Source organism: Brachyistius frenatus, unplaced genomic scaffold, assembly GCF_029030835.1.
Source record: "Brachyistius frenatus isolate BFR_SWC_R1_liver_20210118 unplaced genomic scaffold, ASM2903083v1 Contig_13, whole genome shotgun sequence".
NCBI classification, from domain to species: Eukaryota; Metazoa; Chordata; class Actinopteri; family Embiotocidae; genus Brachyistius; species Brachyistius frenatus.
The window spans coordinates 5282250-5303455 of NW_027210612.1; the positions used below are offsets into that span (position 1 = coordinate 5282250).

General features: G+C 41.3%; 1 protein-coding gene across 1 annotated transcript; it reads right to left on the reverse strand.

Moving 5' to 3' along the window:
• Nucleotides 1-500: 500 nt before the first annotated feature.
• On the reverse strand, nucleotides 501-19739 carry wapla (WAPL cohesin release factor a). The gene is made up of 20 exons (XM_069692905.1): nucleotides 19401-19739; nucleotides 18317-18733; nucleotides 17462-18176; nucleotides 15914-16221; nucleotides 15608-15735; nucleotides 13334-13429; nucleotides 12576-12737; nucleotides 11734-11870; nucleotides 10979-11090; nucleotides 9685-9915; nucleotides 8850-8961; nucleotides 8608-8705; nucleotides 8210-8286; nucleotides 7477-7652; nucleotides 7169-7284; nucleotides 6823-7038; nucleotides 5981-6185; nucleotides 4980-5068; nucleotides 4781-4876; nucleotides 501-3728 (listed from the first exon to the last, which is right to left on the reverse strand). The coding sequence occupies exons 2-20, from the start codon at nucleotides 18705-18707 to the stop codon at nucleotides 3663-3665; spliced, it is 3531 nt and encodes a 1176-aa protein (XP_069549006.1). The 5' UTR covers nucleotides 18708-18733; nucleotides 19401-19739; the 3' UTR covers nucleotides 501-3662.
• Nucleotides 19740-21206: the final 1467 nt, after the last annotated feature.

The window sequence follows — 21206 nt, forward strand, 5'->3', positions numbered from 1 at the left end:
ACGGAGCCAAGTGTTGCCGAGATAGCATTTCACTACATTCCCCTCGCTCCCCGAGCTATTTGTAAGTTTGACTCCCGGCTTGCGACCGCAACAAGAATGTTTTGTTTCCATTATGCAGCAGTCAGTCAAGCTGAGGGACCACGTCCACGGGCTGTCACCGCTGAGTGCCGTTAAGTATACCGTCCACGCTCCAGACTCTCACTCCATCCCAGCCAGTTTGTCAGGGACGAGAAAGGGGGAAAAACGGGTGGGGGGGTTGTTACACACGCACACGGGCTCGGCGGGGTTACGGCCGCAGAAACCAGAGCACCAAATTTAAGGCGTTCGGCGGCTGCTGCAAACATAAAACACCGAGAGGAAGCTGAACGTTACTCGCGTTCAGTCAAGTGCTCGCCTCCCCGTAGCTCCGAATGCATAAAAAAAAAAACACACAAAAAAAAACGTTCAACTCAAGAAGTTTGGAAATGACAGAAAACAACTGAAGGAAGAAAACGCATAGGGAGTGTACTGAAAGTAGCAACCTTTTTTTTTCTTTTTTTTTTTCCTTTTGGAGATACAACTATTTACATGTAACCAAAGACAACGTCCTTGAAATGGGTACAAACAGTTTTGTTTTGTTTTTTTTTCTTTTCTCTTCCTGCAATTTTTGTTTTTCCAAACAACTCAGAAATATTGTATAAAATAAAAATATCAGCTTCAGGGAAAAAAAAAAAAAAAAAAAAAGTAGTCTAAGCATTTTAAATGTCCATTACCTGCTATATACAGGAGTATTTACATTCTAAAATTCCATTCAGACAAAAAGAACTTTGCAAAGTAATCGACAGTAAACACAGTTGCGGCGACGCCCACCGCAGCCCTACAAACCAGATAACGCTCATGTTTATACAGGTATGGCTGTCGTTCAGATCAGTGATCGTACATGGGAGCAGTACAAGACGGGAGGCCGTTTCGAAGGTTCAGGTGCTTCATCACAGGTAAAATGACACCACGGTAGAAGAAATTTAAAAAAAAAAAAAAAAAGGGGGGGGGGAGCTGAATGCACGTCGTCCAATACAGAAACATCTTGACATAATGAGTAAAGACACGACGTCGCACGTGGCTGCACATACAGAAACATGATTTCCCCCCCCCCCCTCTCCACCCCCCCGCCATTAACATCAGCATAAAATTACAGATCCCGTTTCAGCGGATGCAGTTAAGAGTTGATGAAATGTCTCGCGAGTTTAAGCCAAAACTGTCAATTTTGCACCGTGTCCCGCCACTGAGCTGGGTCACACGGGGCGGATTAACACCAGTCCCTCCAGGAAAGCGTGATCTTGCGATGGCAATAATAAGACGCAAATTTAATCAAATCTCTGGGAAATTTGCGGGAGCTCGCAAATTCTCCACCACAAAAGTACTCAATAGAAGCGCTACTGAAGGAATAACGGCACAAACTAACAAGCCTTTCCAAAATGTATCCCAAAAAAAAACAAAAAGCCCTCCTCTGTTAAGTCAGCAAGGCTCTTCAACCATCTCTCTTATCTTCAACCCAAATGCCGGGTGACCAGGAAATTTTTTTTTTTTTAAAAATAGGTTTTTTGGGGGGAAATGTGGTCTTGTGAAAATTAGGCCACAAGCCGTCACACTTCCCCTCATCACCCTCATCATACGCCAGGCATTGAATTACATGATTGCACTTCATTTTGGTACACACAGCCTGTGTTGAATTAATTTTTTTTTAAAAAGCATGCAATGCAGTTTCTTTTGCATAAGATGTTGCCAATGTAGTCTACTTTTCTGTCATTTGGTCATAATCTACCCAATGTTTTTTTATTGTTTTGACGTTTTTCTTAACGGGTAAGATAACATTCTCTAAAAACATTTTAAGAATGTTACCACGAAACATGTATTTATTCTTTTAAAAGTTCCCTACTTGAAATAATAAAATTCTGAAAAAAAGTTGGTTTTTTGGGGGGTTTTTTTCTTTTCTTTTTTTAGAGAATGTCATCTTGTCTTTAAGGATAATATTCTGAGAACAAAACCTCTCGCTAAAATCCTCCCATAAAATCCTGTAAGCATTTCTAAAACGTCCATTTCATGACTACAAAAATGTTTGTCTAACTTCGATAAAAAAAATTTATCAAGACAATGAGAAACAAAATATCCAGTTAACTGTGACGTATGGTCGAACAGGAAGTGATTATATATGGCTCCTCCTTAACTGGTTAAAAAAAAAAAAAAAAATCCTGCAACTTTACAGCGAAAAAAAAGAAATCACAAAACTCTGCAAACTGCATTAAAATGTTTGAGAGAAGCTGCTGCAAAATTGAGCACGAAGGAACTCTGCAAAATCCTGGAGGGACGGTACAATAAAACATGTCGTGGAACTTTTGACACAAATGGCATCTCACTAGGTAAAGACTTTGCATTTACACAGGAGGAGAAATTATTAAATTAAATACATTAAAAAATAACTTCATTACAAATTGAAAAGGAAGCACAACCATCATCTTTGAGTAATTCATCACATTGTGTTATACCTGTGAGGTTTAAATGCATACTGTAATTACACGCTGCTGAATTAATTGAAATTTAAATAATCTAAAACGAACTAAAATATGAGCAAACTGACAATGGGTGACGAGGAAGTCCAAATGTCGTGACATCGTGTCGTTTACCAAGACAAATAAAGAACAGCCTACCGAAGTCGGCGTGTCACGCGGTCCTGATTTCGTTAACAGCAATTCGTAACGTGGGGAATAAAAATGCCCTCAAGGAAAACAGAACGATCTAAAAAAAATATATATAATGAGAGAGCGCCTACACAAAAGCTCACAAAATTAACGGGCACAATAAAAAACATTAAAATCAAAGCTGAAAAACTCTCTTTCCCTTAAACATTCAAGCCAACCGCAAACATGTAAGGTAAAATGGATGTAAGCATTCAAAAAAAAAAAAAATCATTCCACACAAGTTTTACATATAGAGACATCATTTCTAACACCCATGAAAATGATTGTTTTTCATGCTGATCAATGATTTCACCCTTGGCTTGGACGTGGATAAGCAGGGATGAAAACGTAATGATCCATAAAATTCGATTCGGAGGTTTCGGCACTCCAGCTAAGCGACCACAAATCAAGAAACCCGACAGCGGACAAGAGACTCCTCCCCGGGGGAGGGTGAGGGTGGGGGTGGGGGTGCTGGGTGGGGGGAAGGCTGTTACTGCCAATCCTTCCGGGGGACGACGCGCGAAGAGGTCTGCGCCATTTCATTTGACATTCCACAGATTGTGGAGAAGCTCGCAGGGTATTTAAGCCAAGTCTGTGCCTGATTCCCACCTGAGGATGAATCCGGAACTGAAGAAATCTGCAGGTCCGTCCGTTAGCGGGGCTTTGGTTCAGGCTGTGCGCTCCACAGTCGGGAGGGGAAACTTTTGTGTTCCGTATCAGTGTGTGCCTTTATCTGTGAGATTTCAGAGTAATCGCAACGTCCGCGTGATCAGGTGAAGTCAAGGGAATGCTGCTGAGACTCCAAGGGCCCCGTGTGGTTCCTGTCGGGCGCGGGGGGAGGGGGGGAGGAGGAGGTGGAGGGGGCGGGGGCTGGGAGAGAAACCGGAGTAGCCTGGGATCCCTTTAATGTGCAGTCAAGAGAATGTGTTTGCTGTAGTTCGCTGTCTGTTAACAGTTCTCCAGGTAGTCGATGACCCGTGAGATGGACTTCTGTCCTGTGGTGCCCATTGCACACTGCGCGGTGGAGAGAGAGAGAGAATAGGAGGGAGGGGGAGGGGGAGGGGGGGAGAGAGACAAAAAAACAAAACAAGCATGAGAGCGCGAACATGGTCCACCGTACTCGTGAGGCGTTGACGCATCCTCGCAAATTTTGCGAGGAGGATGCTGGAGCTTCTGTTCAAAGGCGATATTTCTGAGGCAGATGGTTCCCGCCGTCAGAGCTGCTGCGAAACGCACATCTGTGACTGTGTAACTGTTCAGTTTATATTAATCTTTGAATTATATGTAAATCAAGTTTCCCGAATTCATATCACCACTTGAATTATGCCGTTCGGACAGATAAGATTCATCCACATTTTGCTGACAATTTACTGATCACATTTCGTATTATAATGGCGCATTACTGTCACAGTATTTCATAAAAGCCAAGTACCACTAGAAACTGTTGAAGTGAGTTTAAAGCAGCTATTGAGAGATGTTTCAGATGAGAAACAGTCAAAGAGGCTTTCATATATTAATATTAACAGCCTATTTCAGTCATTTTGCATTTCTCAGTCTCGCCATTAACGGAAATAAAGGGTTTCCTTTTAATCCATTTTCTGCTGGTTGCTCAGAAAGGAGCCGAGTGAAGGTGCAGAAAAAAGAGTGGAAAAATGTTGCAATTATTTGAAACTATTGGGAAATGCAAACAGAATCACTGGCCATTAAAAATGTTTGTTTAAACTGCCCACACCAGAGCACAAAAGGGCCTTTGCTCAATGGGTCCAATTAAGTGGCTTTTTGTATCTTCAATTCAATTCCCCTGGAGCTTAGGATTCCATCAACACTTGTGTTTAAAAAACAAAAATCAAAACAAAAAAAAACCAGTGGAGACCGCAGTCCCAGTATTTTATCACTTGAATATGAAGGTTCATCTTTTTCGGAGGAAAATCAATTCATTTGTCGGCATCGCGTAATTCTGATATTTAGCATGTTCCTCTCCATGTCTGTAGTTCCTTCTAGTATTCTTAGTCTCAACACTGTCGGCATCACAGTGCCCAACTGATACCAGAAGTTGTTATACTCACGGTGAGGTTCATGAAGCTCAAGAACTTCTTCAACATTTCGGTCATGATGGAGAAGTCTCCTTTAGGTAGATGCTCTCTCACAGTAGTCACATTTATCTGAGGGCGGCAGAAAGGGCGGGTGATCAATAACACGGATATCCTGGGGTATAAAAAGAATCTCCAATTACATTGTGTTTATCTGGGTTTCTTGTATTCTCACCTGACTGCCCTGGCAGAGGCAGCCCAGCAACAGAGCGGTGTAGGAGGCAGCGATGCTGTCCTCCATATGCTTGCCTGCATGCTGCAGAGCTATAGCAGACACAAGGGAGAAAATAAATGATTCAATATATATCTATCTACTAGCTATTTCAGTTACACAAGGTTATACAAGCTTCTGCGTGGCATGGACTGCTCAATAGATACACATCTTGAAAATATCGACGAAAAGGACTAACGGTGGACTTTCACAAAAATGATAATAATAATAATTACAAAAAAATAAATAAATAAGATGCGAAAGTGCATATTTTTAATTGGAAAAAGTGACATTTTCTCAGGGGAGGGACTTCCAAGTGCATTTGCCTAAATCTTTCACAGACTTAAGAGACAATGCAGTTCATCGTTACGTTGCTCGTGCGTAGTGACGATGCGTTGCGGCGACAGAATAAACACGCGAGCTGTCGACATCTGGCTGAATCTACGGCCAAGTTGACTTTTACGGTCGATTTCAATTCCCGAAGCGAAAGTCTCTTTATACTTCTGCCTCGTGAGCGTCCATGGAGTTAAATGTGAAACAAGTCATTAACATATTTAAGTGCACTTTGTTCGTCATCAAAAGATCTTCCAGTGCCAGTATTCCGTCAAAGACTGGAGAAATCACAGAAACATAATTTTTCAGCACAGACTTATCAATTACCTTTTTGATCAATTGCTGGTCTGTAAAATGTCAGAAGGTGGAACTCGGTAACGTGGGATAAATTTGGTTTGAAAACTTCTGTCATCAAAATAATTGCTGGCAAGTTTTTTTTGCCCCTTACTAATTAAATGATCATTTCAAGATCTACTTTAGATATTTCATTAACGGGCCAGTGGTTAACTGCAGTTTTATGGGTCCAAAATCTGAACCAGTTTTTTTTTTTTTATGCTCCATCCCGAATCAGCGAAGAAGCAAAAAAAAAAAAAAAAAACACAACACGACTTCAAACACGCACAAACGTCTACCTTTATTTAGGTCCAACTCTTCATCCTCCTCCTCCTCTTTTTTCTCAACCTGGCTGTCGTTGTTTTCGGCTTCCACCCACTGGATCTCTCCCGACGTCTCCTGCCACTCTCCACTTTGGTCCTGTGCCGGCTTGGGAGCCTCACTGATGAGGTCGTCGGTCTTCGCCTCAGCCAGGATGGCAGCGCGCTCCCTCTCAAGGAAGTGCTACGATTCAGAGAGAAATACACAGATATGAACTCCAAACACAAACCAAAACTGGAGCCAGGTAACACTGCGGATTTTTTATAATTTAGAGGGGAGGGGGAGAAAAAAAAAAACAGCAGTTAATGTACGAGAGTAAAGATATTTATTTATGATGAAGTCAGAAGAACCTGGATATACAAAATACTATGAAACAAGCCTTTCAGGTCTTGACCATGAAAAGTAATTGAAAAGTTTATCACAAATTTACACTGAAAGGTTGTTTTCAGACTTTCCAAGAACGGGCAAGGACTTTGGCTGAAGTAATATCAATAATAAAGGAAAACATAAATATGACATTATTATCTTGAAATTCAATTCCACCAACCAGCATGAATTGACTTACACTGTCAAAAAAGTATGTAGCCACACCTTTATGCATTTAAAAAATTTTAAAAAACACTTTGAAGGGAACACTTTACGGTTGCTAACTTGATTTTGTCAGGGAGATGGATCATTTCAAATTCCCGTCCAGTGCAAACATTTGAACTATCATAGCAATACATTTGAACAGTGAAAACACAAACTTTCCCTCACCACTGCGCATCGCTTTGTGGTCAAATTAAATTCAAAAAGTTGTGGAAAAAAAAAAAAGTCCTACCTTCACCAGGGCACCCAAAGCTCCGGAAGGCTTTGCCTTGTCAGCCACGTCTCCCTGATTCTCCGCTGACTGTGCCGATGTGTCCGATTGTGTCGGGTCAGCTGGTTGCATCAGGCTGTCTTCCAGACAGGAGTCGTCGACATAGTACTCCATGTCCACCAGACAGTGGCGGTTTCTGGAGCTGTACTCCACAAGGTTAATTAGTAGACCCAGACCCTGGAATGCACGGCAGAATACACAAATGAGAAGCACAAAAACATACAGGCACAGAGCTAATACAGGTTTGGTAGGATGGCAACACTTTTATTGTTGCAGAGATGGTTTGTTTTGTTGAAGAGAGTCTCACCAGCACTCGCACATCAAAGCGCTGCTCCTGGGGGATGTAGCGTGGGACTCGAAGGACGCAATTGAGAGCAGTCACTATTAACTGTTCCTGCTCACCTGTCTTTGTGCTTCCCCACTCTGCAGACAAAAACAATACCATAATCAACCCCTGCTCATATAAGTCAACATGACTGAAAAATAATGATAGTAATGATAATAATGATGATAATAGTACAAACAACATGCTATGATATTGAATTGTTCCAGATAGGAGCACCAAACCCAGAACAAAGGCAGAGGCAGAAATGATTAAGTTGCAAATGACGATACCATTGTCATGGGTGAGGTTGAGCAGCACTCCAATAATAGCCCTCATGCAGTCCTCCACCGCCTTGCCCACGTTACTGAAGCTGCAGTGGGGAAGCGTTGCACTCGACGATGATAGAGAGCTGTTGTTTAACGCCCTGCTGTACCGCTGGATCATATCCTCGCAGTACCGCAGAGCTCTGATCAAAGTAAGAAAAACATATTGATGAGAGAAAGGCAAAAAACAAAGACGTGACAAATGAAATAAATCAATTATTAAAATGAGAGAGGGGTAGGGGGGGGGGAGATATAAAACATAAACCGATGAAGAGAAAGGAGTTGGAAAAAAAAAAACTGATTAGCTTGATATGACGCAGCAGCTCTCACTGCTATTGTTTGCCCACAAAAACAAACTATTAAAGCCATTTTTAATCAAACAATCTAACAAAGCTTGAAAATCCTAATAGACTCCTATCGTAACAATTTTGGGACAAAACCAAGGACATGGTTATCCACGTCATTTTCTTTTATCTACAATCGGCCTCTGTAATTATTTATTTGCTTTAACAGGGTGAAGAGGTTTTCATTAGCAGGCAAGTTAAAGATCCATAATACCCTTTGAGAACGCTGCCTAATATGACGGGTACAATGACGTTACAAACGGTAACAAAGTACGCTGAATGAACTGTTGTTATAGTAGCCGGCGCCTCAGTCCGTGTCAAGTCAATAATAGCTGCAAGCGGTGGCAGCTTCTCACCTGGCAGAAGAGACGATGAGTTGTGAGTCTTTGTAGGCAATCAAGTAACCCTGGTTTTCTGGGTTCTGCACTGTCACCTGATGGCAAAAGATGAAAGACAAGCAGGATCAATAGAGGGGAAAGCGCACCGAAAAACTCGAATGCGAATCAAGAAGCAGAAAATGAGAAAAGACACTTCTTTTGGCTCAGACGTTTGATCAATGACCCTTTAAGAGATGTAATTGATAAGGAAAATTCGGTGTTTTAGACCAAGCCTTTCATCGGGTAACCCGGAAAAGTCAGCAGTCAATTCACAGCTTGGTGCTCGATTATTCTCGTCTTTGAGTGTCACTTTTCAACGACTTTGGTGAAAGAGAGAACTCAACTTGACCGAACCATACGTACAGAACTGTACTTACACTTTCAAGCACCCTCAGACATCTTTCAGCTCCCCACAAAGACGCCACGAGGTTCTCCTTGTCATCCTCTTGGCTCAGGTTCTGCACACACTCTTTCACTGTGGTGACGGAAAACACACAAAGCACGTGACTACCTTTGCAGCAAAAAGCAGGTCTTTGCACAAACACACAAGAGCAGAAACATGCACGCCGCCTACCTACTGTATGAACTTAAAACATGTTTACACCCCACACACGCCTACCTTTGTCTACAATATGATCCAGGCCTCCCAGCAGGCGAAGTTCTTCTTTGAACCAATCACCAGCTCTCTTGGAGGTCAGCGAGAGCAGCGTCTCCATGGCGAGGTGGCCCGTCTGCCAAGAAAACAAAATAAACACGCACGTCATTTGCATGCAACTCCTTATTTACTATGACGCCAATGGAAAAGCTGGAAATACATCTTGCCAAGTATAACAATGACACGAGTAATTTTTGATAATTGTTGGAAATCATTAGAAACAGATTGTTTCATAATCATGTGTCATAACAATCATCATCATCCAAAATAGAAATGCTCTATTTAGGCTGGCAGATAAGAAATATAAAGCACCAAATGTGAACAGTGCCATTAGTTCAACAAAACGATGACATGAAAAGGAACTAATGGGTTATTGTATCAATCAGTTTGTGATTAAAAAGCCGAGTGCAGCTCAACAGAATAATCTTTATGAGAATCTCTATCATCCTTCACATCAATTTCTACATAATAAAACTGATTCTCCAAAGCACAATCACCAGGATTAGCGTATGTACATTTTGTATATATCTTCCCCAAACAGGGGCTTAGTAAATACTTAAACACAGAATAGAAAAAGTAAAAAGGGTTAAAGCAAGTGAGGTGCATGCAAACCAGATTAGATTGACATGGATTTTTTTTTTCTCTCTTCTTTTTGTAAAAACATTTCCAATGAACCATTCATGCTCGTTAAAAAATGTCTTAAGAATTCGGAGAGAAGTTGGCTACTTGGTACAACTAAGACGCATCAAGACACGAGGCCTATTTGTTATGATTGTTTCATTATTCGTGGACAACTCACCGTGATGTTTTCCAAGTCGAGGTGCTTGTTGTGCACAGTCTCGCACAGCTTCCTAATCTTCTCCTTGACCTTTGCTACCTCCTTTGCCGTGAGCTGATCCTGGTGGCCCGAGTAGTCCTGGTCAAGCTCCAGCAGCTTGATCATTAGCTCCAGACATGCCCTGTCCAAATCCATATTAAGACGATCCCGACTCAGAATGTACATCAGGGCCGCCGTGCACAGAGCGAGGTTCTGTTTGAAAAGTAAGATAGCAGCTTTTACAAAGTGGTACAGATGAAGCGCATGGAGGTGAGACCAGGTGTCCGAAGATTTAAGCAGCCTGGAGCAGTTGGAAAAATCCTAATATTTGTAAACTATCACGACTGAGTTAGACAATCAGTTCTCCCCGTGCAACCAAGGGAGCTTTTCACAAAAGGTTCATACGCCACGGAAATGTTATGCTTTAATGATGACTGCAGTTGGACTTCAAATTTTCAAGGTTTTGACTTGAATATAGCAAATAACAAAGGTTTTGACTTTTGAATAACTGCTGGCATGTAGACGGTGAACTTCCATCTTTATTAGCAAATGCTGCAGGGGTGAGGATTAAGAAATTCAGACAAACATTTCCCTCTTCAGATTGAATGGAGCATTCTAATTTCTAGAAGGCTGTTTGGTCACATACACTCAAGGCCATTTAAAAACACAGATGATTTATTTATAGTACAGACTAAAAATATCAGGTTAATTACCCAATAGAAAAACAGTATCAGGCCACAGTATACACGTGAAATTTAAGTGCACATTTGAAGCAGTGACTGATTCAATTGTAAAACTAAAAAAATATATATTGACAAAAATATTGAGGATTACCAGTATAAATGTACACCTATTGGTCTATACATCTTGAGCCCAGGGGGCCCTTTGAGTCAGTGTGAGGTCTCCCTGCACTACAGGTACATTTGGATTATTTAGTAGCTAAGAACACCTGCGAAAGCTCATGATTGAAGACTTCATCCTAGATCTGTTTTTTTTTTGGTTTTTTTTGTCTTTCTCTATTCTGCTGTGACGAGTAAATTCCCCCACTGTGGGATTAATAAAGTCAAATGTAGTGTGACGTGTAAAGGTTCAGTTATAAAATAAACAATGAAAGCAGCAATTATTCAAAAGTGACAAACATTACCATCTGTTGCAACTTTCTACCATCTGTCACAACGTCAACATCATTTTAAGGAAGATGACAGGAGGAGTCTGGAGAAGCAGGTGAGGAAAGAGGGAAAAAAAAAAAAAAAAAGAATATAGCCTTTTTACTGACCGGATGTTGTGGAGCATCGCTGAGCATTTTGAAGACCTGTGCCACTTTTCCTCTGGCCCGCAGGTGCATTCTAAAACTGGGCATGGCGCAACGGGCGGCCAGGCTGATTATACTAGAGCAGAGAGAGAAACCATCATAGAGACTTTAGAGAAATATCTATCAGTTGTGTGATAAAACTTATATTAATGTGACAGAATGTGTCACAACCTTCAACAAAGTCAGCGCCGCCATTTGTGATTTCCATCTGCAACATGTTCAGTTCTGTATTTCTACTCTGTCTTTTCATCCTTTTCTCTGCGTATCTAAAGCCTGATAAACATCCTATATGAGCCAGGGCTCCCTGCAGCTTCTTTTATGAACTCAAGGCTGTCACTCCTGAGTGGATTTCATTTCCACAACAGAGTGGATGGAAGCACTGTCTCTGCATATTACTCCAACAGGCGTTGGAAAAAAAATACAAAAATAAAAAACGTTAACAGAAATGGACAGATAAGAAGACAAAATATAAAAAAATACACCGTCTTTATATATTTCAAAATAATATTTATAATCTGTGCTCCCTTACCCTATTGCTGTTAAGGATAATAATTATCATTTTTCTGTGAATAAACATTAAGGGACGGGTGCTTGTACCATTCATTCAACTAAATGGGGTTCAGTGCCTTTAAAATCTGCCAGGACAGACTTAGAACATTAAAGTGCTCCTCTGTAATGGCCCACAAAGGAGGAGGCGCCAAGTGTTCTGTTACACCTACCTAAGGCATCTTGTGTTGAGTGGCTGGCTACTCTTCAGCCCCGTCTCAAGGTACTCAAAGTCATCTGTGAACTCTTGATTCTCCCCGAACTCCACCACGTCATTGAAGTGTTTGACATGCTGCACCACCGTGTACAGCTGGCAGAAGGGGAATGGGGTTAATTACAGATAAATGGGAAGCGGTGCATCTGCCCAGCGACACAATCAGCTCACGCAAACAAACAAACAAACACACAACACACAACACACAGGGAGAGAATCGCTCAAATTGGTAAATTCCTCAGATGGGTTCCATTACCCCCAAATAGCTGACTGTGCTAAGACTCCTCATCAATAACAGCTCACCATGTGGAGTTAGGGCCTGATCAGCAGTTGGCTCAGTATGTTTACCAGAATAAACATTATCAGCAGTCATGTTGTGAGTGCACATCATGACACAGGAGAGAAGATGTGGGTTTAAGACAGCATCAGTGTATGGTGACAGCTTAGTTTATTTGAAGCTATTTGTACCTCAGGGGATCTGGCTAACAGCCTGATGTGGGGCTAGAAGGCCCATCTGTAAATGACACCATCTATAGGGGAGTTTAAATTAACAGCAGCAGTCCTCATTTGCTACCCCCAATTCACAATGGAGTTCAAAATAAATAGTGAGCTTGACATGCATTAAATGAATGTTATCCCCTGACTGTATACATCAAATGGGTAAAAGCAGCTTGGTTGAGTATGAAAACCAGATTAATCCATAACAGCATGCAGACAAATGTTGTAAGAATTGGTCACAAAACAAGCAGCTATCAGCAAAGGAGAGTCCCTCCTCACCATCTCGGTGTTCTCTGAACTCACCTCCTTGTCTTCTTTCCTGCATTTGAGTGCCGTGACAATATCCTGGTTGAGGCGTGTGGGAATGGTCTCTGACTTAATAACTTTGGGTGGCGGTGGAGGAGCTTTGAACAAGCCGTCATCTTTATGGGAGTTGCTGTCCTTGCTGCTGCTCGATAAAATGGCCTAAGGAAGAAAAGAAGCGGAGCAATGGGGCTCATGCTAAAGCAACAAAATCTGTTTAATGACATGTCCCCAAGATTTACCACAGCTGAACAGTCTGTTAAGCACACAAGTCTTTAATAAGTACTGTTAACAGATGTCAAATGAGGTAGTGCAAAGTTAACAACAACTTTTAAATCCCAGTTGCCAGACGCTGATTAGCTTGTCTTTAGACACACATTTTATTTATTTATTTTATATGAGTAAGCCTAGGTTCACTTGTCTGGGAAAATAACTACATGTAAACAGCAAGTGACTAATGAGAGCAATTAACAGAACTGTTGAATACAGAGGCCAGTAAACAATATCCTAAATTGTAGACAATAGGAAATTATGTAAACAAATCGTGTCAACTATTAGCATTTGCTTTAGAAAATACACTATAATAGTGTTTGCCTGCTTGGTGCGCAAAATTAATACATATATTCCTAATAAGGAGATCAAATGTGACAAATTCACCATTGTCTCACAGTAACTGACATTTTTTTGTGTGCATTTCTGACAATGTTGCCCACAGTTAGTGCACTAAAAACCCAATAATACCAAACACGCCATCTTACCGGAGCAGTCTGAGATCGAGGCAGTGGAGGCACAGGTATTTCTTCAGGCTCAGGTTGGTTCCAGTGGCGAGCGTTGTATACAGCTTTAGCAGGAGACTGGAACACAGTAAAAATTTAAGAATTAGTTAGTTAGCTGAACCGAATCATAGAATAACACCTGATATCTAATGGTGGATGACCATCATCACTTAAAAGCACCAAAAACATAAAAAAAAAAAAAATTAAAAAAAGACTATATACATAAACCTCCATGTTAATGTCCCAAAAACATTCTAGCATTGCACAGAAGTTGCTAAGTTAATGTTGCGAATTAGTGCAATTGAACCCATGACATGGCACGGTGCAATCATGCTGATAGACTAAGACAACAGCAGCCTCAGTGTGGAGCACAACAGTCCCCAAGGAGCACAAAACATTTCCTGAAAATGACACATTGTGGGACTCAATTATATATTACAAAGACAAGGTACAGACACAATAAGGAATACAGACAACAAATAACCCAAAGCCACTGCAAAACACGATCCAGATAAACAGAGCAAATGTGGGCATTAGACACAACACCGCGAAAATCACAAATCGGAGCTGAGTTATTAGGCCAAGAGGAAATATTCAAATCCCTTTCACATTGGAAATCTACTTCGGGTGCGTGCTACTGAACACACATTTTAACCGATTCTTGTGAGACTGCTGTCAGAAGGTAAATCCTTCAGCATTACTGTTCACAGCCTCAAGTCTTCCACTGTAGTTCCAACCTACATTACTGCTGAATCATACAATTGCATTACATGAAATGGCAACCGATGCTCTCCACTTTTGCATTATCTCAGTCTATTTTTAGACATGCTGAGTACTCGGTTATGTAAATGTCATGTAAACATCAATAAGTGGGGCTCCAGACTAACTTTTTACATTGGCTGCACTGGTGTGTCTAACTTTCTCACTTAGATGCACCAGCACATAATTTAGGTCCATCTAAAATTATCCACTGCGCCTTTTGATGGTTTACCAACACATTATGTAAACTATTATAGATTCAGAAAGTGTCCTGCTTCATTCCCCCCCCCCCCCACAGCTGGTTGAAAATCTCAAGACATCCTTACTGCCCCTTGAAATAAACTTGAGCTCATCAGAGTCAAACCAATTAGAAAAATCCTACAATAAATCTACATAAAATTTAACCATCCATGAGACAGATTCCACAGAGATACAAAAAACACTAGATGACTACTAATGCTCACTTCACAAAATTAATGAGGGCACTGGCAGATTTTGATGCGATCCCGTGAGCCATTATTAGCGGATCAGATTCTGATCATACATGTCTGTGGTCTACAGATTAGTGATAGCCTTGTGCTATTTGAAGTATATAATCATAAATACGGCATTTAATTTCGGCAAAAAGATCACACTATATCCTACATACTGTACCTTTCAGTAAAAAAAATGCATATGTGACTTTCTTTGAGTATGGTTACTGTGAAGAAGTAGTTTGCCTGAAGCCCGCAAATCACGAAATGACCCAGCCCTGATCAAAAACTGAAACTGTCAACTTTTCAGCGTCAATTTCTGAACAATACTTTGCACTTTTCACACTGTATTTATTAACAGATCCATGATAATCAACTTGTTAATGGTTACTTTTAATTATTAACCTATGTTTGAATAATTAATGAACTCTGTGTGGGTTCCAGGCTGCAAGGATATATAACTGGGCCAACAACAAACTACGAGCTAAGCAGGCAAACACTTTGCTCGATGTTTCGACGGATTGCTCTCGTTTACGCTCTTGGATGCAAAAGATTTGTTGCACTTGTGGCAAGGAGCACTGTCGTGGAGTGACGTTCCAATTCAGTCAACTAATGCTGCAACCGGGGAGGTCAGAAATACGCTTAGAATAATTGATTATGGGTAAATATCTGCAGAGCCCGGCCTGCTAATTACAGGGGCACCAGTGTGACCAATGAACTGTGTAGTGGCAGTAGACGGGTTTTTGGTCACACTCTTTAGCCTCGATAAGCCAAACAGTACCGGACTTGGATTAAACCCTGGTCAAGATGAAGGTCATGAAGTAGGTTAGATGCTCAATGTTGACCCACCCGGACTGAGTGCAGACTCCTGGTAAACCCAAGCAGATTTGAACAGACCAAGAGGTTTGTGCCTGCTCAGTTTTGTAGTTTATGTAAAAACATATACTCAAAGAAACCGTATAGTAACAAACAAAACATTACTTTGGAGTGAAACCAGTTTACCATTTCTAACATGCACAGATACCTTTTTGGGTCCACTGAAAATCTTTTTGAATCCACCAATGTCCTTGGATTTGTCACCTGGCTTCCCCGAGCGCCCCCTCTGCCCATCAGTGCCACCAGGACTGGAGTCATCAGAGAAGTCAAAATTATCTGTTGGAGAAAAAACAGATTGTTGATGGCGACAAACAACCATCAGTAAGTAAATGGGTTGAACACCAAAAAGGTTTTAACTTGGAAACTTCGGCACTAAACTGACACCATGTGACAAATGACAAGTTACACGATCACCAAATCTGCGTTTGTCTTTGTAACATCAAGCGCTGCTTACCTGTATTGCTGCTGGCCTGACTGTCCTGAGAGTCACTTGTATGGGGGCTGTCCACACTGGAGCTCAGAGCGGCTAAGGCTGCAGCCGCCTTCTTGGCCTTCTTCTCTTTGGCCTGGGTGCTCTCATCATCGCTGTCACTCTCACTCAGGTCATCGAAGCCAAAGTACTTGATCTTGTAGTTACTCTTGCCTGCCATGGCACCTTCTGAACCCTCCTCGCCCTCCTGGTCCTCTTTGTCCTCAAAGCCAAAGAACTCTAATTTGGTCTCAGTCTTGGTCTTCTTGGTCTTTGTCTGGGTGGGTCTGAACCTACAAGAATACACAAAGAGGATTTGGTATTTCTGTTTTTGTTGTTATTGCTGTGTTGTACTGGGACTGTGGAAAGAAAATGGAAAGTGGAGCAGGAAAAGCAGAACAGAAAAACACTCCTTTAGGGTAAACAAATAAAACAAAGCAGGATTCAGAAGGAGAGGCTTGAAATTTTATCAAGCTCAGTGAACAGAAACGTCAAACAGCAACAACGAGAGAAAACAAAACAATCTTACTGTTTAGAGACCACAGAAACATGGTGTACATGACGGACCTGTAATGGACCACAACCGCTACATACACTAATGACAGATTCTGGAAACAGCTGACCAAAGCAGCTTAAATTGAAAATCCGTCTCTTGTGCTTATCATAATTCAAGTCAATTTAATGTGACATTCCATACAATGATAGATCTTTGGAAATTAGCTGTGTAAAGGACAGGTTTGTATTAGCTTCTGCCACTCACGTTTTTTTTTTTTTTTTTAATCTAGTTATCATAGAGCAGGACTTGACATTGCCCTAACAAACCAAAGGCTCGCCCCCTCCTGGCCTTTATCCAACTGGTAATTCAAATTGATCTGCCTGTCAAAAACGACAACATAAAACAGCAAGAACGTGTACAAATTTTTAACTATTGTCAAAAACTCTGCAGCAGGGGACACCTACAAGCAAAGCATGTGCCTTCACAATAATAGCCAAGCAGTGAAAGCTATACTAACAATATAGTTTGAATTTTACACTTTTATTTTACTCTCAACACTTATATATATTTTATGATGGATTAAAGGGCATTAAAGATTTTCAGCGGCACACTATTATAAAGTGTGTGTGTGTGTGTGTGTCAGCCTATAATGAAGAGCAACAAAAAATGCCATACATTTATATATATTAAATTTAAAAACACCACATGTAACTGGTTTATTATATTGTGCATGCGTGGTACTATACATTTAAATTAAAAAATATTTCATGCAAGCCCAAACCTGAATGACTGATACTTAACACAAAATAATTATAGGCCTATATAAACAAATAATATATCACAAGTATCAGTTTTTTCCAATCTGTAAGAAAACTTTGGGATAATATTGTCGTCTATATTACCCATCCTCACAATTAAGAAAGCCAAAGTCAGTACTATCTTTCAGACAAAGATCTTGAAAACAACAACAATCTTTTAGTGGTTCTATCCACAATTTGGCAATTAGGACAAATAGAATATAAAAGTAAAAGACTTACCTCGTAGTTTTGGGTGGCGGTGCGTCAGACTTCTTCTTCATCTGGCCTGCTTGTCCAAGGTCAGCAGGAGCCGCTGGGGTGACCAGTTCGTCAATGCTCCGCTCTATCGAGTCCTGGATTGTGACATTGCAGACTGACAGACAGGAAGGGTGCAGAACTGTGTAATCCCGTACCCTCCCACCACCCCTGCCTGCAGGCTTGGCTGCTGTTTTAGCGCTGGCAGCAGTACTACTTGCACTAGCAGAAAGGACACTGTTGGGTTTATCTTGGGCACTGGCTGGGTCAGTGGGCCTGTTGCTGTTGTTTTCAGGAGGGTCAGATGAGGTTTTGTAAGGCCGGCCGGGCCGCTGGTATTTCTTGCTGTTTGAGGCCCTTAGGATAAATGGGGAAGTGGGAATGCTGTCCACTGGTTGTGGCGGCGGTTCTGTAGGAGGCTCCAGTTCGGCATCTTTCATCTCTTCAGACAGAAGTCCATCATCAGAGGAAAGGGTTTGGAAGTCTCTGCTACCCCCTGGTGCAACGCTGGACAGTTTGAGAGGGGTGTCTATATTAGGAGAGCTGGAGACGGGCCTCTGGGAGACTGAGAAGTTCTGATCACCGGTGGGGACCGTGTTTGAGGAAGAGGTCACATAAGCAGGTTTTTGGTGGCTATCGGATGTACTTTTGTACCGGAGCAGGTTATTTTTAACAGCCTTCTCATCTGATGTTTGCTTACCTATGAATGGAGAAGAAGAACACACAGTTGCATAAAAAGCGGAGACTGCAACGAAAGAGCAAACAGTAAATGTTGGAACATAAGAAAATCCAGGCGGTACTTTAAGGCCCATGTAGGTCAGTTGTATATTGATTACTTACTTGTGAATGTGGCTGCTGAGCGTGTAGAGCCCTGTGCAGATGACACAGCGGCAGTGGCTGTCCCACTGCCCTGCACTGCAGTCGTCTTCTTGACGTCCCCCTCATTGATTTTCGCCTGGGCCACGCCGTGAGAGGTCACGGTCTTGGACTCGTCGTCGCTGTCGAAACCAAACGGGTCTTCGTCGCTGTCGCTTTCCTCGAGCCTGGGCCTCTTGGAGACCTCGGAAATGTCAGGTTTCAACAGGGGCCTTTTGGCTCCCAGCTGAGCTTTGTAGGTGGTCTCTCCCCATTTGGTGGTCAGAGTGGGCTTTTTATTGGAGAAGACCTCTTCAAACTTTGAATTAGCCTCCCCACCTTTGCGGTTGTACGTTTTGCCGAATCTGGATGTCATGTTGGTTGCTTTATGTTACATATTCCCTGTGAAGAGAAGCAGAAAACCATTGAACAATACCACTCACGTCAGAGGACGTAAAGCAGAACGAATGTGCGTTATATATTACACGTCGAAAAGAAACACGAAACTACGCTTCAGGAAAAAAATAAAATAAAAAAAAAATAAAAAAAGCGAAGTGCGTATTCCTCAACAATCCCTTCCACGAGGTTGCGTGAATTAACGTGGCGAAGTTATCTTGTCAGCTGCTTGATGATGTAGCACACAAAGTTAGCACGGCTAGCTCGCTAGCTCACGTTTCAAAAACATCGAGTACGGGCAACACGAAAGAGAGCTAGAGTAATTTATATTAACTTTAGTAAAACAAAACTAAACTTGGGGGACTTAATTACGTTACCCGACGACGCACACCGACGGGACAGGTAACTTACCTGCGTCTTTTTTTTATTATTTTTTTATTTCTTTTTTTTTTTTTAACTCTCCCACGGCCTGCTCCGGCTTGTAAAGTTAACTACTATAAAGTTAGCCGTTAGCTTCAACGTTGCTAACGATGCTAAGTCTCCTGTTTACATTTCTCCACCGGACTGCATCAAAACGTCGGAAATCTTAAAGAGTGCGATTAAGTACAAATTTAAAATAACGATATTAATGTGTATTAAAAAAAAAAAAAAAAAAAAACAACCCACAGTTTACCTTTCAACTCCTGCGACGAGCTAAGCGTCCGCTTGTTTTTTTTTGTTTTTTTTTTGTAGCCAGCCGGCCGGGCCTGATCTCTCAACTCGCGCACAAACCAGGCGGATAAAGTCCGTTCAGCGCCGAAGAAACGACGCTAGAAACGCATCTCTCGCCCGAATACGTCCCCCACGACAACGCTCTTTCCTAACGACGGGCGTCCTCGGAGCACCCGCGGCTACAACAGTCTAAATATAGTGGATAATCCGGAGTTTTCGCATTTTGTGGTGCCACTGACGGCCATTACGATATTCCCCTCCCTCCTCGATGCTTTTGGCGAAAGACCCCCGTGTAGTGGCGCCTGCGAGAACGCAACCGGCCAATCAGGAGCGGGCTTGGTTTCCGGCGCTTGAGCGCTCCGTCAGTAAGCGCTTCTCTGATTGGTTCAGAATTGAAACCATAATAAACAATAGGGGGCGCTGGAGTACCGCGTTATTCTAGTTCAAACTTGAAGACGTGCGGAAGAGAAACTGTAAATGATCGTTTATATTCAAGGGACCATTTATGCTTGTATGTTGACGTAACTTTAAACAACACACGTGCATTGCCCCAACCGAGTAGTATAGGCTACTTGTATCTCACGAGGTTGATGTTGAGAATTGCAAATCTAATCATTTTAAACCTATATACTCTCAACGTAACACTCATACTGTAACGTGTTTAAAATACTAAAAAAAAAAATACCCATACAATTATTTTAACTACGATCTTCAACGACTTTAATAATAAAACAAATATAGCCTATGTATTTCTTTTTTTTTTTTTTTTTACATAAAAGATCAAATAAAACGATCAGTGTTTAGAGAGTAGGCTGTGTCCATCTGAAATTCAAAGTATGCTATCAGTTTTCACAGGGGCTATTTGTTAAGGGAAAAATGTTCAAATGAAAACTGTTCACATACACTAAAAGTATGTTTTAAATGGGGTTGTGTCCACAAACGTCTACTTTATTGCCTCTACTTAATGGGCTTGATACTAATGTCTCAAAACCAGGGAAAATAAAATCCAAACTGCACATGAGAGTGTACCACAAGACTTAAATGAGACAGTATATATGTTTTGTAAATTTGAGGGAACCAGCCCTTTAAACACAAGGGAATAGTCTTAGTTTTACAACCTCAAATTACCTAAGAAAATAATCACATCATAGAAGGATTCAGAATTATTCACACTATTAATATCTTGACTTCTATATCAGAAAAACATTGGAACATAAAGACAACCCATATTTAAGTGTACTACTTTACTAGTTGTCTCAATAAAAAAAATTAAAAAAAAGAAGATATTTCAGACAATCAATAGAACTGTAATTCTATACAGCTAAATTTGATTGTTGTGTGGATTGAACATTCAAACAGATATATACATCACCATCGCTGGCACTCGTCTGTGGCACAGATGGTGTCAAATGATTGAATAGTGCACTCTAAACAGGCTGGGTCGGCAGTGCAAAGTGGTCCCAACTGTATCAACACTGAAATGACCTTTACTCAGCCCGGGCAGACATCACAACATCTCCCTCAAAGCATGGAAGGCCTTTGCGGAAATGGCTGGCCTCGATTTAAAAACAGAGGAATAATAATTTCCCATGGGAGCTATTCGACATGTTTTTCAGGTCTTTTTAAGTTTATTTCTCATTCAAATAAAATTACACAACAGGACATATCATCTCTACCTCTAATATTCAGGGCTGTGAAGCCCTAATTTGTACAGTAAAGTTGTAACATACTTCTTTGTTTTTCAGATGAGTTGTAGATCACAATTAAC